The sequence below is a fragment of the Girardinichthys multiradiatus genome, chromosome 5 (genome assembly GCF_021462225.1).
Source record: "Girardinichthys multiradiatus isolate DD_20200921_A chromosome 5, DD_fGirMul_XY1, whole genome shotgun sequence".
Lineage (NCBI taxonomy): Eukaryota > Metazoa > Chordata > Actinopteri > Cyprinodontiformes > Goodeidae > Girardinichthys > Girardinichthys multiradiatus.
In genome coordinates, this window is record NC_061798.1 from 7,562,215 (window position 1) to 7,578,932 (window position 16,718).

General features: G+C 41.0%; 1 protein-coding gene across 2 annotated transcripts in view; it reads right to left on the reverse strand.

The window, feature by feature from the left end:
- map2k7 (mitogen-activated protein kinase kinase 7) overlaps positions 1-16,718 on the reverse strand; it is a 29,532-nt gene that overhangs the window by 11,842 nt on the left and 972 nt on the right. The window contains exons 2-6 of one of the 2 annotated variants that reach the window (XM_047365829.1): positions 14,363-14,410; positions 9,995-10,139; positions 9,664-9,730; positions 2,443-2,556; positions 1,204-1,323 (exon numbers count right to left, since the gene is read on the reverse strand). In XM_047365829.1, the coding sequence (XP_047221785.1) occupies positions 1,204-1,323; positions 2,443-2,556; positions 9,664-9,730; positions 9,995-10,139; positions 14,363-14,410 (494 nt within the window). The remainder of the gene's footprint in view (positions 1-1,203; positions 1,324-2,442; positions 2,557-9,663; positions 9,731-9,994; positions 10,140-14,362; positions 14,411-16,718) is intronic. The other variant, XM_047365830.1, reaches the window with a different exon arrangement.

Below are 16,718 nucleotides of genomic sequence, written 5' to 3' on the forward strand. Positions count from 1 at the left end.
CAAAAAACATAAAACCACGGCTGCCCAAATCACGGCAGAATTAAATGTGCACCTCAACTCTCCTGTTTCCACCAGAACTGTCCGTCAGGAGCTCCACAGGGTCACTATACATGACCGGGCTGCTATAGCCAAACCTTTGGTCACTCATGCCAATGCCAAACGTCGGTTTCAATGGTGCAAGGAGCGCAAATCTTGGGTTGTGGACAATGTGAAACATGTATTGTTCTCTGATGAGTCCACCTTTACCGTTTTTCCCACATCCAGGAGAGTTACGGTGTGGAGAAGCCCCAAAGAAGCGTACCACCCAGACTGTTGCATGCCCAGAGTGAAGCATGGGGGTAGATCAGTGATGGTTTGGGCTGCCATATCATGGGATTCCCTTGGCCCAATACTTGTGCTAGATGGGTGCATCACTGCCCAGGACTACTGAACCATTCTTGAGGACCATGTGCATCCAATGGTTCAAACATTGTATCCTGAAGGCGGTGCCGTGTATCAGGATGACAATGTACCAATATACACAGCAAGACTGGTGAAAGATTGGTTTGATGAACATGAAAGTGAAGTTGAACATCTCCCATGGCCTGCACAGTCACCAGATCTAAATATTATTGAGCCACTTTGGGGTGTTTTGGAGGAGCGAGTCAGGAAACGTTTTCCTCCACCAGTATCACATAGTGACCTGGTCACTATCCTGCAAGAAGAATGGCTTAAAATCCCTCTGACCACTGTGCAAGACTGTCTTGGTCACAGATGCGCCAGCAAGACGTGCACCAACAATTTGTCTTCTTTTGAACTCTGGTATGTCACCCATAATGTGTGCATTTCAATATTTTGAGCAAAACTGTGCTCTTACCCTGCTAATTGAACCTTCACACTCTGCTCTTACTGGTGCAATGTGCAATCAATGAAGACTGGCTACCAGGCTGGTCCAATTTAGCCATGAAACCTCCCACACTAAAATGATAGGTGTTTCAGTTTCATTGTCCAACCCCTGTATATGTCATTCCCAAGACGAATTGATGCTGTATTGGCCGCAAAAAGAGGCCCTACATCATACTAATAAATTATTGTGGTCTAAAACCAGGTGTTTCAGTTTAATTGTCCAACCCCTGTATGTATAATAAAAATAAAACCACTTGGTACATACAAGTAAAAAGAGATGAGGCTGTGCATAGCTTGTTGGATTTTGGGGTTACTCACGTTGGTTACTATGGCGCCATAGCACTGAATGATATAAGGACAGTCATGACTCTTCAGCACCACATCCAGGTCCATGAGGATCCGCTTGTTTTCATCCTTGTTTCCCGTGCGACGCATTTGCTGTTGACACAGACATACACACCTTAACATTCATTTCCTACATTATTGCTTCATATACAAAGACCTCTTTGAAACAGCTCTGCTAGGTCTGTTTTAGCCAGATGACAGAGGATGACAGCTGCCCATGCTGGCTGAGGGTTTAAGTTGGCTTTTTGGTGTACAAATGGTTTCTTTGCTACAATTAAGCTGTCTCTTATATAAAGACAATGTTTTTTGGGGTTATTACTGTCGCTGTGTTGGTAAACCAGTCACAACAATCGTATTTTTAACCACGAGGCTATGCTGGGGAACCTTCTAATGCTGAGTTAAAAGAATCTCAGGCTGAATAATTACTGTAAAGACTTAATGAAAACCAAGCACATTTGAAAATAAATGTCATATGAAGTGATCTTCACGTTGAGCTGTGAAACACACATTACCTTTCCTCATCCACATTAACTTCGAGGCTCTGCGACTGTAAGTGTTGGAGCAGAAAAATGTGCCATTTTAAACTCAACATGTTCATTTAACCTGGCCTGATGTGTTTTTACACTCCTGAATACGTCATTTGTTTTACATTGTGTCCATATGCATGTATTGAAGAGTCCCAGGACAGCTAGCAAATACAAACAGTCAGATGATTAATTGAGCCACACCAGAAATGTTCTGTGTGCCCAGTGTCTGGCTCCATGTGTATATTTGATGAGTGGAACCTCAGTTCGTCCGTCAGATGGCCATTTTAAGTTCATTAGCATAATTATTATCAGACATCTTTAGCAAGTGGGGCAAAATGCCATGTGACTATTTTAAAATGAGAATTTTGGTTGCTTAAAATGTAATAATATGATCAACCAGTATTTCTTTAATCTACAGTGATCAGGTCTGCACACTGGCAAAGTATGTGGGTCATTTCTGGTTTATGTTCATGATAGTGACCATCAAATCATTACTTGTTTATCAGAGAGAAGAAACTGAAGAACAAACTTAACCAAACATATAAGTAGAGACGAACTGAGAAATCCGCTGGCAGCTGATTTCATTTGAGATGTTTTCAGTATCAGTGAGGTGTTTAAAAGTTGGGGTTTAAGAAGGTAAGGAGGTAAAAGCTGTTCCTTCAGGAAACACAAAGGGGGTTCTTACTTTGACAGCGATGACATGGCCTGTCTTCTTGAATCGGACTTTGAAGACCTGTCCACACGTCCCGCTGCCGATCTCCCCCTCACTGATGAGGTCAGTTACTTCTGCTGGATACCGCTGTGGATGTACAAAACAAGTCCAAAACATTTCAGACTCTTCTCAAGATATCAAAGGATTAAAACAACCTAAAAACAATCTGAATAGTGCACCGACAGTGTTCTGATCCCTAATCCAAATTGATTCCCTTTCAATAAGACTTCGTATTGATATCAACACTGCTTTGCTTTGCTAAAAATATATCAGCCAAGGGTGTTTGGAGTGGGGTGAGGGACATTTTAGAAGGTTCAGCAAACAATGATAAACACAAAAAATAAATAAATAAATCAACTGTTTAGGTCCCATTTTGAACCATCTCAAAATTCTGCTCTCTTATTTTGACACTTGAGCTAAAATCTGGAGGCATGAAAACAAAGACATTATGATGTTCTGTTTGTTGCCAGAAGAAAGCTAAACAATTCAATTCAATTCAATTCAAAAATACTTTATTAATCCCAAAGGGAAATTTAATGTTGTAGCTCATATTATTCATTTTTCCTCAAAGAGCCGTTGTAGATGCTGATGGCTGTGGGCAGGAAGGATCTCCTGTAGCGCTCCATCTTACAGCTGATCTGAAGAAGCCTCTGACTGAAGACACTCTGTTGTTGTAGGACAGTCTCATGAAGAGGATGCTCAGGGTTCTCCATAATGTTCTTCATTTTATGAAGAATCCTTCTTTGCACAAAGATCTCCAGAAGTTCCAGAGGAGTCCCCAGAACAGAGCCAGCCTTCTTTATCAGCTTGTTGAGCTTTTTTAAGTCCCTGGCTCTGATGCTGCTTCCCCAGCAGATGATGGCAGAAGAGATCACACTCTCCACAACAGACTTATAGAAGATATGCAGCATCTTGCTGCAAACAGTGAAGGACCTAAGCTTCCTCAAGAAGTACAGTCTGTTCTGTCCCTTCTTGTAGATGTCTTCACAGTTGCATCTCCACTCTAGTCTGTTGTCCAGGTGAACACCGACGTATTTATACTCCTCCACCACCTCCACTTCTTCTCCCATGATAGAAATAGTTTTTGACTTATTCCTGTTTCTCTTAAAATCTACAATCATCTCCTTTGTTTTAGTCACGTTCAACATGAGATGATTGTTTCCACACCATGCCACAAAGCGGTCCAACACCTTCCTGTACTCAGCTTCTTGTCCATCTCTGATCCACCCCACGACTGCAGAATCATCTGAGTATTTCTGCAGATGACAGGAGTCTGTCTTGTACTGGAAGTCTGAGGTGTACAGTGAAAAAGAATGGTGAGAGTACAGTCCCCTGTGGTGCTCCTGTGCTGCTGACTACCTGGTTAGACTCACAACCCTTCAGTCTCACAAACTGTGGTCTGTTTGTTAGGTAGTCTTTGACCCAGGAGATTGTTGAGGCCTCCACCTGAGTCTTCTGGAGTTTCTGACAAAGCAAATCAGGTTGAATTGTATTAAATGTTCTGGAGAAATCAAAGAACATGATCCTCACAGTGCTGCTGGCTTTGTCCAGATGACAGTGGGTTTGTTAAAGCAGGTGTATGATGGCATCTTCAACTCCAACTACACAGCAATAAGCAAACTGAAGGGGGTCCTGATGGTTTACTGTTTGCTTACTCAGGTGGGCCAACAGGAGTCTCTCTAGGACCTTCATGATGTGAGATGTCAGGGCAACAGGTCTATAGTCATTGAGGACTGATGGGTGAGTTTTCTTTGGTACCGGAACAAGACAGGAGGTCTTCCACAACACCGGAACCTTCTTCTGGGCCAGGCTAAGGTTGAAGAGGTGCTGCAGAATCTCACAGAGCTGCTCTGCACAGGCCTTCAGGACTCTAGGGCTGACATGATCTGGACCTGCAGCCTTATTCTGGTTCAGTCTCTCCAGTTGTCTCTTCACCTGACTTCTTGAGACACACAGGTGGAAGGGGGCAGCAAAGGAAGCATCAGCATCTTCTGATATGGTTGAAGGCAAACATGTAGAAGCAGAAGGGTCTAGGGCTGAGGTGGAAGATAAAACATTTGAGGTGTTACTGGACAGCTGTGGGTCCTGTGGGTCAAAGGAAGATGGAATGTCTGTTTGGCTGTGAGCAGGAGAGGAGGATGCAAAGCTGGTTTCTGAACTGAACCTATTGAAGAATGTGTTCAGTTCATTGGCTCTGTCCAGACCTTCATCGGTCCGATAATCCTTCTGCCTGAAACCCGTGATCTTCTTCATCCCTGTCCACACATCTCTGATATTGTTTTGCTGGAGCTTGCTCTCCAGCTTCTTCTTGTACACCTCCTTGCTGTCTCTTATCTTGACTTTAAGTTGCTTCTGTAAACTCCTCAATAATTATCTGTCTCCCTCTCTGAAGGCTCTTTTTTTCTTGTTAAGCAGGTCCTTCAGGTCACTGGTGATCCAAGGTTTGTTATTGGGGAAGCATCTCACGGTTCTGGTGGGGATGATGTTATCCACACAGAGGTCTATATAGTCGGTTACACACTCAGTCATGGCATTGATGTCCTCTCCATGTGGCTGGCACAGTGCGTCCCAGTCTGTAGCCTCAAAGCAACCTTGCAGAGCTTCTTCAGCTTCCTGTGACCATTTTCTCACAGTCCTCTTTATTACAGGTTGCCTCTGAACAAGGGGCTTATATTTTGAGCAGAGAAAAACAAGATTGTGATTTGATTTGCCTAGAGGAGGTCTTGCTGTAGAGATGTATGAGTCCTTGACATTTGCATAAAACAAATCCAATGTTTTGTTTTCTCTGGTAGAGCAGCTGACAAACTGTTGAAATGTTGGAAGTGTAGCAGAGTGAAGCGTGGTTAAAATTACCAGAAATTGCCACAAAAGCATTGGGGTTTTGTGTCTGTAGCTTAGCAACAACTGAGCTGATGGCATCAAATGCAGTGTCAGCAACAGCGGAAGGTGGAACGTAAACTGTTGCCAAAATAACACTGGTGAACTCTCTGGGTAAATAATATGGACGAAAACTTACTGCCAACAGTTCAATATCTGGACTGCAGAGACGACACTTCACAGTTACATGTCCTGGATTACACCATCTGTTGTTCACAAGTACTGTCAGTCCACCTCCTTTACATTTGCCGCTCCTCCTTAAATCTCCTTAAATCTCTGTCTGCTCGTATGGTTAAAAGGTCCGGCAGAGAGACGCTGGAGTCGGGGATATGATCCTGCAGCCATGTCTCAGTAAAACACATGATACTGCATGCCCGGTACTCTGTCTGGGTCCTTTGTAGGGCTTGGAGTTCATCCAACTTGTTTCCCAACGATCTCACATTGCCCATCCTAATCGACGGAAGAGATGGTTTGAACTTCCTCCTTCTCTTTCTTCTCTTAGCTCTTGCTCTGCATCCACGGCGTCTCCTTTTCAACTCATCAGGGATTTGGGGTTGTAGCTGAAGTATTATTTGAGCTATTGAGATATTAATCAGCTGCTCCCGGTTGTAAGAAACAACCCCGTTGCCATGGCAATGCATCATAACAAATGTCCAAAAATAGAAAGTATTAAGAAAAATCCTCCAAGCTGCACAGCATCCGACACTGGAGTGGACAGTCATCCAAAAAAAATCAACTGTATCCACCACAAGAGGAATAGTTCCCAAAAAAGAATAAATCAAAAGTAACAGAGCTACTCCAACCTGCTGCCACGTTGAGCGGCGCAATTCTAGAAACGTGGCTGTTGGTTCTGTCTGTTCTGTCTGCGCTCTGCCCAAGGTAAGGCCAGGTGTGCTTTACGATTTTAAGATAGTTTGTGTGTCTGTGGAAAGGAAGCCCATTAATGATTTGAGTTAATACACCACAGATGTCTAAGGAGTAATTATTGCTTATTTTTATTTTTGTTTGCAGAAAAAAATTCACATACATTAAACAAAGTTCAGATAAGCACCAGAAAATGTTTTGTTTTAGCAAGTCTGTCAAGAGTTTTCCACCCAGTTTGTTGACATTACTTGCATGTTTAAGGGACTGGATTTGACATTGATCACTTGCAAACTAGGTATTGATGTTTATTTAAGAAACAGTCAGACAATTATAGAAATGGGGCCACAACAACTGTATTACTTCTGCCAGATGTTTTTGTAACAGTCACATGCAAAGGCAGGAACGAGGTAAAAGACTCATTAGATACAGAGGTAAGCTGAAGGTCCACCATCCATCTAGGGAGGACCCTGTCTGGATGGAAGAATCATTAAATTCTGTCATAGAACAAGAATTGACTGGGGATATCATTGTGTGCAACACATATTGCTCATGCTAGCCTCAACATGTAAAATGTTGCCTCATCTACAGAGAGAGTTATTTGCTATCTTGAAACACCAAATATGGCTTATAGGTTTGAGTCCTTTCAAAATATTTCTGTCAACATTCACTTAAAGTCTTAAAGACAACATTATTCTTTTAATCTACATTTAACAGTAAAATGGCCATGTTCTGAGCAACACTTTAAAACAGTTTTACATATTTTCTTGCATTTTAAGGCAGCAAAGCCTCCTTTACCATTAGTCATTCCAGTGCTTCTTCTACATATTAAGGATGGCTGGGGTCAGCAACCTCTGGTTCTTAACACTTTGGAACCAAATTGATCAACATTTTCAACTACAAAGGTAGAGAAAGGGGTATTTTTAGTAGTTCTTCTGTATGCTTCTTTTATCCAGTGTTAGCATAGAATTTCTATACCAGAATGACTATGGCATAAATATGTTTTATGTTCACTCCCTTGGTGTTATTTAGCAGAAAACTATGTGCTTCATTCATTTTAACTGGACAAATATTTGTCCTCCTTTTCCATAAATATGGAACTCAACTGGCCTCGTTCTGCAAAAGAAAATTTTCTCCTTATAAGGTTTATTTGTCTTATAAAATCTAAAAGTACTAGAAAACATTTTTTTTTTATTCTTGAATTTTTACCACCAATGTCTAAACTGAATGTAGCATTTAGCTATGATAGCCTCTAGGGACTGAAACCATTACTGCCCACTGCTATAAAGTGTGTTTCCACTCCAAGAACCAGGACCAAATCTGACAAAAAGCAAAAACAGCCCTGCTAGGGAGGTGGGACTTTTTGGACCATGAAATGAAGGTGAAGCCTCGTAGTGGACTTCATATTTATCTCAGTCATCTCCTCCTCTCCTGGGGCCTCATGTAAGAAGTGTACTTACGCACGAAAATCTTGTGGCGCAATGTTTCACGCACAACTCGGCATGTACTAAAATGATCGTTGCGAGAAAGTGTGTGTAAATCACACCACCCTTTGACCTGCCTTGAAAATGTGCGGAAGCCACGCAAACCATTTTGAATAGACAATAAACTACAGAGAACTAAAACTCACATAAATACACTGAAATATGACTCCACTTAGTTTTATTTAATTCATGGAGAATCAAATCTAATGTTTTTTTTAATGAGTTTCAGCTTTGATTGTTTAAACCAGAGTGATCAAACTGAATCACATTTAGCCTCATACAATAATGTAACACAACTCAGAAAATGATTGAAACAACCTCAGTCAGATATAAACTGAAACTTCCTCTGTTTCTGTCACCTGTAACAGGAAATGCTCATCGGTCTGTGCGCTGAAGAGCATAAAATGCATGTGAATCATCTAAGGGGCACTTTCATTTTTACTGAAAACAAAAACTGTGTTGGGTCAGCAGATTAATTAAACAAGTCAGGTTTGATGATTCCTACGGTGGACAAGCTGGAGACAATCACACACGTCTATAAATAGCTGCATAAAGTTACGCGTAACTGTGGAATGATGGCTTTGGCACAGCTGGAGGATGGAAGATGCAGGAGGGAGCGTTTTGTTCAGAGATCGTACTGACCTGCTGGCACATGAAGATGCTTATTAGCCAGTTTATTACCCAGGGCAGCTATTTTGGAGCTCTGCTCGAAGCTGGCCTCAGTGTTAGAGGGAAACCAGGAGGGTGACTTCCGACTACTTATACTACATTGCATATGTATTTAGGGACTGGGCGGTCCATGCGCCAAGTGCAGCTGCACCAACTTCACTGCAAATTGGGATGTATGAAGGCTACGTGTGCGGTGACATGTCTACACACAGTTTCGTACTTCTGAAGCCTTAGAATTTCTCCCATACACAAACCTTTAGTATGAAAGCTGCGCACTCTTTGGTACATGAGCTCCGTGGTTATATTACAGGGCAGGAGTACAGTATTTGTATTTGCAAACAACATTTAAACTCAGCCTGTCATGCTGAACATCCCATTTTTTGCAAGGTTTGGATTCAAAACACAGTAATAACATCTGCCAAGCTTAGCGGAAATATTTAAATATAAGAAGTGCAGACTTACGATTTGAGTATCTTCAGAGATCAGAGAGTATCTTTCTTCAGAGATTTTAATTGGTAAAGTACAAGTATTTTTCAGCATTCATGCTTTGAGATACAGATGGAAGTAATCACAGCCAAAATTGTTGATCATTCGATTTTAAGTTTGAATGAAGCAGACGCATCGCTGTTGCAGCAGCCATGTGTGTATTTTTCCTCTAATCCTCTAATCATTCTACCTACACACTTTCACACAGCCTGGAGAGGCAATCCGTGGCTTCTAGGTATAACCGCTATAAAATAATCTGAGATTAATGATGCGCTGGTCTGATTTCACTATTTTTAATCCTGTTCTGGATTCTGCTGTGGACGTGGGCAAAGGTCTGTGTCCCCAGACTCCAGCGGCACCCTACCAGGGGTCGAAGTCTGAATAAATGGTCTGGCTTTAAGTATCCACAATGAAAACACACAGACAGAAAGACAGCCTATGTAGATATAAAGGTTCCAGGAACCCACAGTGAAAACACGTATTTAGAGGACAGATGTCGACTCATCCTTCTCAAAACTGCTCAGGTTTTGTGACAGCTACGGTTTAATAATCTAACAAAAGAAGGATTAAAATAAGAAAAAAATCAGGATGTTGTGGGCTGCTGCATGTCTGAGAGACTCTGTATGGTGCATTGATATTTGCTCGATTCCACTATTTAGCTGGCAATGCGATTGGTGTTATATTTTCAAACCAAGAAATGATTACCAGGCTTTTATTCCTTGCTGACTGAAAAACAAAACATTTCAGAGTGGAGTGTGAAGTTTAACCTCTATTACTGTAACATGTGGGCAACTAAAACGCTCTGGTGTGATCTTACCTGACCGTCAATCTTCAGATAACCTGTCTGCCTCATAATCTCCTGCAGTTTCTGGTCAATCTCAACACTGTGAAAACACAAAGCACAAGCAAATGAAATTACAGAATCCGATGGATGCTACAGGAAGTATGCTTCAGGTAGAGCCTACATCAGGTGGGGTGTTTAATAACTCAATGAAATATAAATTGTTTTCCTATTGCATCAGCATCAGTGAAACTTTCACCTGCGTGCCAGTTGATCTTTATCCTTTTTCTTGAGTTGTTCCATAAAACATTTGTCACTAATAGCTTCCCATAAATGTACATCACAGTGTGATAAACATTACACATACTTCTCTAGGCTTTTCTGTAGGCCATAAGGAGGCGTGGGTAGGGTGAGCATGTGTCGTGGGCGACTGGGGTAGGGGTGGTGCTGAGGCGAGCTCTCTGAAGATGATGATCGGCTGCCTCCATCGTTGACCAGGGGCAGCTGGAGAGCTGGGTTGAAGTAGGAGATGGTATATCAGTGAGAGACATGGGAGTGTATTATATACTCAGTGAAGGGAATATTTTGAGATTTAAAGTCGTTTGCCCATAAACAGAACAGGATGGTGACTGGGATGTAGATGTTCTGTTTTGTAGAAGTCTTCTAAACCTATCTGCATTTTTTTTTTTTTTTTTGCAACAGGTTTCTCAGTTTTTATTTCTTCCCAAGATTCAGTAAAGAACAAAAAGTCATCACCCATCATTTCTTGTGTCCTTTCCCTAAGAACCGTTAAGAGAAAGTGGCCTTGGCCCGGTCAGGGAGTTCTTTCAGAGCCGCACCCACAAAGTCAAAGCTTTGTTTTTGTTCTGCTGATGTCCCGACCCAATGTAAAAACAAACAGGGAAGTTATCTCGCAGCAAAACCAACACTGCTCTCATGGTACAATAATAAGACATAGTGAAGACTGAGCTAGCAGGGTGCAGTACTGGGATTTGCAAACACTCAGTTATCTTTGAAAAAATTAGGTGCATTCAAATCTGTTACATTGTTGTCCCATTGTTCTGGGTACTTAAATGTTCTGATGGTTTGTCACTCAAGTGACTGCTGGAGCAATAAAACTCAGCTAAACTACAAACTCAAGTGTAAAATCTATGCTTGCTTGGCAAGTCGTCTTTGCACTGAATAACCCCTGAACTTTTGCCACATTTTGTGAGGTTATAACCACAAACCTTACATTTTACTAGAACACTGATAAATAAAACAACAAAGTGCATAATTGTGACGTTGAAGGAAAATTGCTATGTGGTTTGGGAAAAAAAAAGGGTAGGGTGTATTTATATTCACTCGTTACCTTTATGGTAGTAAATAAACTCCAGTGCAACCAACTGCCTTCACAAGTCACATCATTTCTAATTAGTCCACCTGTGTGAACTTTAATCTCAGTATAATTGCAGCTGTTCTGTGAAGGCCGTAGAGGTTTGTTAGAGAATATTAGGGAACAGCATTATGAAGACCAAGGAACACAGCAGACAGGTCAGGGTGAAAGTTGTGGAGACGTTTAAAGCAGCATTAGGATATCCAACTATATCCCAAGCTTTGAACATGTCTCAGATCTGCATAAGTCAGTTCAGTCCACTATCCAAAGTGGAAAGAGTGGTCCATTGCAGAGATCTGTCAACATGGGGACTATTAGTTGCGCTCAACTTGAGTTGCAGTCTGCAAATCTGCCCTTCATGGTAAAATGGCATGAAAACAGCTATTGTTTAAAGAAACCATAAGATGTCCTGTTTGCATTTTATCACAGACCATGTAGGGGATTGTTTTCTTCAGCAGGGTCAGTGAAGCTGAGTTACTCAGAGTTAATGGGAAGAAGGGTGGATATAAATAAGGCCAATGCTGCAGAAGACTGTAGACTGGCCAACAGGACAACTCCACACAAACAGCCAGAGATCATTGCAGAATGGCCCACTCAAAGTCCACATCAAAATCCAATTGAGAATTTTTAAAGTTTTAAAACTTGAATGTTCATATTCACAGATTCTCTCCAATTTGACAGAACCTAACCCATTTTGTAAAGAACACAATGACACACATCGAAAGCATGCAGCAAAATGTGGTTCATATGCACACCACACTTTTCAGTTTTGTGTCAATCATTTTGAAAAACATCTAGAATTTTCCTTCCACGTCACAATCATGAACAACATTGTGTTGGTCTGTCACAGAGAATCATAAAACACTGAGGTTGGTGGCTGTAGCACCACAAAACCTAAATACAAGTCAGCATTAATAACCCTTGACAATTTTTTTTTTTTTTTATTAAGTTGCGAGTGAAGAAAAACCCTTAGTGGCTGGAAAATCTGTTAACAGGAGATGCAGCATGCATGTAGACTCACAGAAGTTAATACTTCAGCACTTTAAGAATATCAAGAGCTTTTGCAAGCAAATATAGTTCTATTTTCAAAAATATAAGTTGAATAATTTTTTTATCCATTTGACGAGACACAGATGATGACTTCCCAGACATAAACCATTTTAGACTCATTATCTATAGGCAAAAGTTCATCATTCAATGTAAATAAAGCTGCTAGCTTCCAAACATGCTGTGGACCCTACAATTGTTATTACAGTTAGAATATTTTTCTTTATGGTGGACTTGCAGCTCCTCCGAAAATGCCAGAGGGTGTCTGCATCCTTAGGTCACCTGGATGACTCAGCCTGCAAGAAGAGAACTAGTTAGTGAAAGGGAGGATGAGTTAGTGTGGAGAGATCAGAAGATTCAGACTGTCTTCAGCAGTCAGCATCTTCATAGTTCGGCCGACTCCAGACAGACGGGAGGACTGACAGGCAGCCGTGGCAGGGAGAAGGGGAGACACTCAAAGATTGCAGCATGCACTGCTGCCTGGCCTCCTGTTCACACAATGCCACTGCAAAAGGAAAAGTAGGGTGCCAGGAAATGGAAAAACAGACATCAAACAATCCAATGTGTGAGAGAGAGTAGAAATTCAGCCAAAACTGCATGGCACAGACTAAGCTAGAAGTCAGACGGTGGGTCAGTCTTGGACAGGAAGATGGATCTTTATTAAGAAAACAGTGAGAGAAAGATGCCAGAGTTTTCATAGCCCTCCTGAAGACAGATCAGAGGGGATGCTGGATTAGAGAACGTGTCGAACATGAAACCCATTCCACCGCACCGTGCAGAAAAGCCACATGCACAGTGATTCTCTGCATCCAGCAAAACAAAGGGTTAATCGTCCTGCACACGTCCACGCGCCCACCGAGAACATCAACACATACCAACACTGCCCTGCCCTGCCACTGGCACAGACACACAAGGACAGACAGATGGGAGGGATGAGGTGAGTTTACAGGAGGAGTAAATAAACTGATGAGCTAAAATACCAGCTCTACAAGGCCTGGTTTCATAAACATGCTTTATACAATAGTAAAAACAGGGGTGCTGGAAGACAAGCGTACTGAAGGAGTGGAAAACATAAAACAAAAAATTGTTTATTCATGTTAAACATTGCATTTAAGTTTATATTTAAACTTTTTCACTCAAGAAATCATCCTCCCTAATCACATATTTGAATGATTTGATTTACTGTGTTGATGTGGCTGCTGGACAGGATCTGAAGATTTAACGCTTGGCCATGATCTGCTGTTCGTTAACTAAGATTTTTCCAATCAGTTACAGCACCATACATGAGCACTAGCAGCTCAATCACACAACACTACTCTTTTATGTGGAAGCTGTTACTGAGTGAAGAATAAATCTGGTGTTTAGAAATGAAGCCAGAGGAAGAACCAAAGGGGGGAGAAGCTTCTAGGAAGGAAACCATTTTCTACGGAGGCCTGTCTAATGTTTATTCAAGTAACCACAATAAGGATTTAGACCTCAGCAGATAACAGGAAGTCAAAGATTTTACAGCAAAGTTGTTGCTTTTTAATCCTATAGAAAAGTCTAATGTTGAACAGAACATGCTGGAGAAGGAAATATCAGCATTTTGGAAATCAGTCAGTTAAGGCGAGGGTGTACTTACTTCACGGGGAGCATACAGAGATTACCATTAGTCAAATACGCTGATTGTACTAAACCCTAACATGAAAGATGCTAAGGATGGTTTACAGCTTCAACTCCGTATCACAGTATCAGTTTTAAATTTATTATGAAATCCCGTTTCACTGCAGAGCTGTGCAACAAAATCTGCTTTCGACCACCCTTGATGTGTAGTCGCTCTACTCCATATATATAGAACTACTGATTGATCACAGAGAGGCCCCTAAAGGCGGACACAAAGTAACAATAAATGACAACGAATACAATAAAGCACATCAGAGCCTTTTCCTCTCAGATGCAAACAGTTGTTGGTGTCTAATTTCAATGAATTACATAGAGAGCTTAATACCTAGTCATATGGTGCATATTGCATTTTCACTTGTACAAAAAAAGTTATTTTTTATTAACATGTTAATACATTCCAGACAAGCGTTTGTGTTGCTAAGAGCCTTAAGGCTTTACAGGCACAGCGAAGTAAAAACTAAATGTTGGATTAGGTCGAGACCTTCCTCCCAAACCTTTCATCTATCTCTCAAGAGCACTATAGGTGGTATTATATGCACAGAGAAAATATGAAGTAGAGAGGATGATGAAGGAACAGAGGAAGAGCTCTAAAACAGGGGACACAGATGTTAGGAGGTGCAGTGGCAGAAGGAGCGATGGATTGAATGATACCTGCACGCTGGGAGGGGGCTGGAGCAGGACTGAGCTGGATCACGATGACTAGACAGAAGAAAGAAAATATACACACACACATACATTACTGTGCTGTTCTACTCAGACAATCACACGCGCACCCCACTCACACACCATCATATAATAGAGAAATAAGATTTCTCCACTTTTTACAATTGATAGTTAAAGTATTATGAGCCCAAAGACACAAACTTATTTAGAAACAGAAAAGAATTGAATTAAAAATTATATAGGCTGGTAATTTTCCACCCCTTACAGACTACAAAGCTTACAAAACCATACAGTACTCGACTGAGGCGCTCAGAAAAATAATGCATGTACATGAAAATGCCGGGTGACTCTCTTAAACAGCTGGACAAACCCAGCCAAATAAGACATTTTTTGCTTGAAAGATATTTTCACCTGTAGAGATTGTGCTCTGCAGCAGGACGTTCAGCTAAATCAACTCATTACAAAATGCCATGTCCACTGCCCTGAACACTCGCTCAATGCCATCAGCACTGGTCCTCACCTTTTTAATCAAAGATGTGCTGCGTGTTAATCACTGGATGGAACTCAAGGCTGAGGGCTGGTGAAGCAACAAAACCAGACCAGTAATCTGCTGTGTCTAAAGTTCTGCTTTGATTAGGCAAAGAAATAACGTTACCTAATGTCAATGATTGCACCATGGCCATTGTTAGACCAGTGTGTTCCTGCATACAGATTTGGCTAATCTGGAGGAGTCTTAATTTTAATATTTCTCATCTTTGGACTAGAATTCGAGGTCTCCGGCAGAGTGGAATGAGCTTGAAGACAGTCAGATTGGTTGCTTGTTGGCTAATCTTCTGATTTTACAAGAGGCATGGGCCAGTTACCACTATCCCATGGTGCCGGGCAATAAAACAAATCCAAAATTTTAATGAGGAAGAGAATATGACAAGAAGGCTTCAAATTCAACAGATTTTACATGTGGCCTATCGGGCAGTAGGTGGGGCCACCACTATTCAAGCATTTTACAAAGATGGAGAAGAGATTGCAGCCAGTCGTGTAAACTTGAGTTGCTGTATTTTATGCTTGTAAAAACACATATGTGCTGAAACGTATTTGCACTCAAACAATTTTTGCACAATATATTGCTAATTAAGTAAAGATGAAGTTTTTTTGTTTACTTGGAATCCATAATGTCAGACTGCACTTAACACTTAGCGACAGTGATCAGTGTTCTCCAGCCATTCAGCATTTGCCCCTCCCCCGTGCGCTGCTGTACACTGCTGGTCAGCTGGCTGAAAGAAGGCAACTACACATTGTTGGTTATGAATAACATGAGAAGTGGTGGTGTGGAAACTAAAGGAATGTCACAAATCCCTCTTGTTGAAAAATTATTTTAAAACTACAGCTTGCAAGTTATGAGTGGCACGTCTGTTAAACACCTGACTGCAGACAGCCCATGTAATCAACCGCTGTCAAGAAACCTCAGTTTGTTAGTTAGACCAGCAAAGCAGTATAATATTTTGAGAGATAAAGAGCTAAAAATACTCTTACAAATAGGAAATGATCAATCAGCTGTTTTGCTTTAGTCTAAGTAGGAAAATAAACAATATAAACGTCTGACGTCTTTAAGACTAGGGCTACACGTATTAGGAAATCTTGCGATTGAGACAATGATAAATATTGTGATGATCGTATAAAATGTGATATATGCCTAATATCTTCATTCCTCCATTTCTCATCTGTCCTTCCATCACTCTGTGACCTTTCCCCTTCTGCTGCTGTAAGAGTCTGTCCAACTGGATAAATATTATATAAGCACGTAAAATCCAAGTTATAACAATTAAAACATTTTAGCCAGCAATTACTGCACTCCAGTCTTTTGCGATATGAATGCTGCATACACTGATACCGCAATGGAGATATATTCGCAATATTTAGTGGAATCCTAATTAAAACTAACAATGACTAGGTTATATTTTAGCGGTGAAATTAACAGTTGTGTCGTCTGTTTTAAGTAAAAGCAATTAGATCTTTTCACACATTTATGCTTTGAGGTCTTGTATTAACACTGTGCCACTAATATTTCTATTCAAGATTAACATTCAGTGAGGATCTCATTCAGGCCCATGGCTATTTGACAATAAAGACAATAAGCATAATGACAACTAACAAACAACTGAACAAGGCTATTTTTGGTTTTCAAATCAACAGGGATAATTAAACCCTATGGACACTAAGTACACTTAAATTTATGAAAAGGTCGTTTTTTCTATCCTTTTCACAACTATAGTGTTAGTCAGTTGCTTCAGCAAAGTTAAACAGCAAACTTCTTTGCTGAGCAGCTCTGGTTGTTTTGTTTTTTCCC